The sequence below is a fragment of the Gavialis gangeticus genome, unplaced genomic scaffold, assembly GCF_001723915.1.
Source record: "Gavialis gangeticus isolate Ggan-Ray unplaced genomic scaffold, GavGan_comp1, whole genome shotgun sequence".
NCBI classification, from domain to species: domain Eukaryota; kingdom Metazoa; phylum Chordata; order Crocodylia; family Gavialidae; genus Gavialis; species Gavialis gangeticus.
The window spans coordinates 219,069,185-219,073,729 of record NW_017729032.1 but is presented as its reverse complement, the minus strand read 5'-3'; the positions used below and the strand labels follow the sequence as shown (position 1 = coordinate 219,073,729).

General features: G+C 40.8%; 1 protein-coding gene across 7 annotated transcripts in view; it reads right to left on the bottom strand.

The window, feature by feature from the left end:
• TIAM1 (T-cell lymphoma invasion and metastasis 1) overlaps positions 1–4,545 on the bottom strand; it is a 333,643-nt gene that overhangs the window by 109,256 nt on the left and 219,842 nt on the right. For all 7 annotated transcript variants that reach the window (XR_002098932.1, XM_019524607.1, XM_019524606.1 and 4 more), the window contains one exon: positions 563–787. Coding sequence is in view for 6 of the 7 variants with exons in the window: in XM_019524607.1 (XP_019380152.1) it covers positions 563–787 (225 nt within the window). In the remaining variant the exon portion in view is untranslated. The remainder of the gene's footprint in view (positions 1–562; positions 788–4,545) is intronic.

Below are 4,545 nucleotides of genomic sequence, written 5' to 3'. Positions count from 1 at the left end.
GGGGGGGGGGGGGGGGGGGGGAAGTGACCTATCCTATAGTTGTAGAATGGAAGCCTTCAGGGAAAAAACAAACAAACCCTTTGAACAGAAAAACCAGCATCTCCTCCCCCTCCCCACCTCTTCTCAAAAGGTTGGGGGGGGGGGGCATGAATTTTCCTTAGCTTAGCACATTAAAGACACAAAAACTCCCTCCTGCTATGGTTAAAATTCCAAACACATTTGGCAGCTCTGGGACCAGAACTACAATCTAATGAAGCAGGTTCCATATGTTAGTTTTCTAAAATAAGGTGCCACTGTGACAGAGGGAGAGACATCTGCTCTAGGATTTCTGTTTCTCAAATTCAGCTAGAGTTGTCCACTTTAAGTTGGAAGTGCCGGCAACAGAAGACAGTGATAACTGGGGATTCACAATGGCAAACCTAGCTAAAGTTTGTAAAAGCACATGGAAAACCAAGGAGGTTTGTGCAGAAGAATTGGTGCAATCCATATTTAAGCCTAAAATAGCACAGCACATACAAGGTATTTCATATGAGACCATTTCAAAACACACTGGCAAGAATACCTGATCCAGGATGGTTTTCTTCTTTTTGGAGTCAGTTACTGAGGAAAGCTGCATTTCACCCATTTTCTTCATTTTCTCATCCATATCAATCTTCTGTTCCAGCTTTTTTATTTCAGTTTTCAACAGTTTGACTGTATCCTCTTTGTGATGTTGTCGTGCTACTGCTGTCGCACATGCAGAATGAATTGCAGTGATCCAGTTCTCTAGTTCAGTCTGGCTAGAGGTCTGAAGAGAAGGAAAGGGGAACAGCAAGAATCCTCTTAAAACTATCAGACATGAACAAATACTGTTCCAAAGAGAATTCTTTTCCTCTGATCTCAAGAACCAAAAAAGCCTTAAATCTACTTTTATCTGAAGAAATAAAAACATAATTTTCATATGTGAAAAGGCTACCTTTAGCTCAGCACCATGCATTCAGCTTTTAGAATGACACCTATGTCTACGTGTAACAGCTACAGAATATTTCTTAGCAAGTGCTTACAAATTACCTTCCTTGCTCATTGTACTGGTACAATAATTTTTAGCTAATTATTACATGAAATTCTGTAGACTGCAAATTCCTTGAGGCAGAAAGCACATTTGTCTGTGCTTTTCACAGTGTGGAACGTATTGCTGGCTTGCAACAATTAATAACAAGTTAAGGAAAACAGCAAGCATATACAGTATTAGTGGACTGTTTAAAATAATTGCAAATTAGAATACCTTTCAGCTTCCGAAGATCCCCAAGCAATCTAAATCCAATCTGTATTGTTAAAGGCCTACTTAAATTTACACATCACTGGCTGCGTATCGCACACTAATTCTCCCACGAACTGGATGCATTGTTTGTTTTCGTGGGGAGAGGGAAATACCACTCTACTGCATCTGACACTGGTATGTTTCCATGAAAGTCCTGTATTCTGATCAAGACTTAAAAGAAAGTACTCCTTCTGCATCCTCACCCAATAATAGTAAGTCTGCTAACCCCTTTAATCTTAAAACTTACTGTAAAAACAAAACTTCAGTTAATGATACAGAATATTAATGTTATAGAAGACTCCATAAACTTGCTCTGCATCTCCACCCCCAATACATTTGGCTTCTAGCTAAAGGGGCCGCTAACACCATACCACTTCATTCAAATTCAACTTGCTGAAGTTAATTCATCCACCAGGACTGACGGAACAATTTATTTTCTTCACTCATTAGCAGCAAGAGAGAAGACTGTTCCAGCTGCTCTATCGGTGTTAGAAACTAGTGACAAAGGACTTCATCCAAACCCCATTAAAGTTGGTGAAAGATGCCCAAAAAGACTCAGTTTAGGAAAGCACTTAATAATGTACTTAATTTTAGGCATGTGTTTGAGCTCAGCTGACTTATATGGAACTCATATTTGAGTGAAACATTGCTTTGAATAAGGATACTTTCCTGAATCAAGGCTTGATTTCCCAGCTGTGAGACAAGGCCTATATTGAGGACTACATTCCTTTCTTTGTCTTCTTACTAAAACCACAAAAATTGTATTGCATACCAGTCCTTACACAGGCTCACGCTTCAAGTAATAGGATGATCACTTCTCACTGCCATAAGGACTAGAGTTTGCCACCAGTACAGATGAGGTGGAGAGCTCTTCTTGGTGAGATGTGCTGCCACAAAATAATTAAACTAACTACCCACAGATAGTTAATGTCAGTCTAGCCTGAACTGCATACAAACATTCTTTGTACTCATGATGGAAGCCAACCAGAGCTACAGTAAGACAATTTGCTTTCTGGTTTCATAGAGGGTACAATAATAATTGTAAAAGGCCCTGTAATTATTTTGTTTTATTTGATATTTCCAAGTAGTACTTTCATGGTATAAGCAGTAGCATAACTGTGGTGGGGAGGAGTACCAACCTAGGAGGGGTGCCAGAATTGCCCCAGCAAGAGTAACTCCACGCTGGGAATGTCAAAACAGTTCCTGGTGGTACTTGCTACTGCTTTAAAAGGGAATAGTCAGAGCAGGCACAGCACACTATGGGGGCAGCAACAGTTCAGCCAAGGGGCTGTTTAGGAGTACCTGGCAAGGGTAAGGAATCAGAAATCCTTTTGCTTCTAGACCAATACGGCTACAACCTGGATACCTGGCAAGGGTAAGACTCTTGTGCCCCCCCACACCTCTACACCCACTCTTGGAAGCACACGATCACTCTCCTTCCCCCATAGGGTATGTCCAGGGCACCAACTCTGCTTGTTACACCTCTGGTCACAGGGTTCAATTCTGGCATGTGCTGCTTTTTTGTGAGGGCTTTGGGGCAGGCTCTGGGATCAAAAAGGATTTAAATTTTATTCTGTAGGTGGAGCAGGATATTTAGCAAATGGGACAAGAGGACTGCTTCGCTTACAGTGGAGAAAGGGAAACACTGGAAGCAAGCTGCAAACATCTGAAATACGTATGTGATGTCACAAGATACTCTAGCAAATGCATGTGATATCCACATGCAATGGACATGTGTAGCCATGATAGGAACAGACTGAGCAGGGACTCAGAGTTTAAGAGGTATGTGATGTCTCTGGACACAATGCAGGGGGAAGGATAGATACAATATACATTAAATGGTGATCATATGTTTCCGCTTATCACATGGTCTCCAGAGGACAGAAATAATCTTCCTTAACCTCCTTGGTACTCTGTTAAAAAATAACTGACAATATTTTCTTATGTATGAATGTATATGTCTATGTTATTAGTAACTAAGTAACACTGGTGATCAGCAGCGTATATGCTCCAGGAGTTGTGTGTGCATCAGATCAAGCCTGGAGGATACAATAACTTACAAATTATTTCCACAATTATGATTGATCCTCTTTCCCACTCCCCAAGTTCTCCCCATTCCTACTTTTTCTTCTAATTCTCTGTCTTCACAGTAACATGGGTTCCCCCGATGTAAGGGACAAAAAAGGTTTCACAAAGCACAAGAAAACAATAATTTACTTTGAAATGGCTCATTTTCTTCTCTTTCCCACAAAGTTACATGAAAACCTAGCCATTACATGATGACACAGCCTATTTAATGAATAAGGCTCTATGTTGCCACAAAGAAAATGTATTGAATGCAACCTTTTCAGTATTTAGCCTCTCCTGGCATTAATTTTATGAGAATGAAGGCTTTCCAAAAGAAATGCAAATGAAAGATGTTATAACAACGTAAGCAGATCTCGTGGTTGTGGTGCTTCACAGCCTATTAAATGCCTGCTGGGTCCACATGCTCCTCGATGAAGCAAAAAACCCCAAAAAACACAAAACATTCACCTCAGAAAAGAAAGGCACTGGGGGAGGCAGGGAGAAGCTATGCAAAAATGTAACAGGGCTTCAGAAATGTCAGATTTGTTTTTCAGATCAACTGAAGGAAATCAGCATACCTCTGTTGAACTCAACAGAGCTATGCTGATATATTCCTGTGGGGAGGTTTGGGCTACATGCTTTAAAAAGCTGGGAATGCAGATCAGAGGAATACCAGAGTGGGAGAAGCACTCAGCAATGCAGTATTTTGGAGATTTTAAAGCACAGGGAAACCTAGAGGTTCTTCTGCTTTGTTCCAGTATTTACATTCTCAAATAATCACTTGAGGGGAAAAGATGGGATTCCCCACACCCGAAAATATGCACCAAACACACCAGTATAATAGAGTAAAAATAATACAGTTAGGAAATGACAGCTACTCCATTTAGGTTGGCATTTCACCAATGTCATATATGCCAACACCTGCTTATAATGCCCCTTTGCTCTCTACCGTGGAAAGACACAGAGAGCCCTATGTCACAGAGTAAATGAACACTGCTTTGACATCAGCTGCAGAAAAACATGCAGACCCGTGGCAGGACACTTTAACCTCCCTGGACACTCCATCACTGACCTGAGGATGGCTGTTCTTAGACAGCAATCTTTTAAAAACTTTGAACAAGAACCTGCAGAACAAGAAATCATCCATAGACTGGCTTTAGTTAAGCATGGTTTAAACA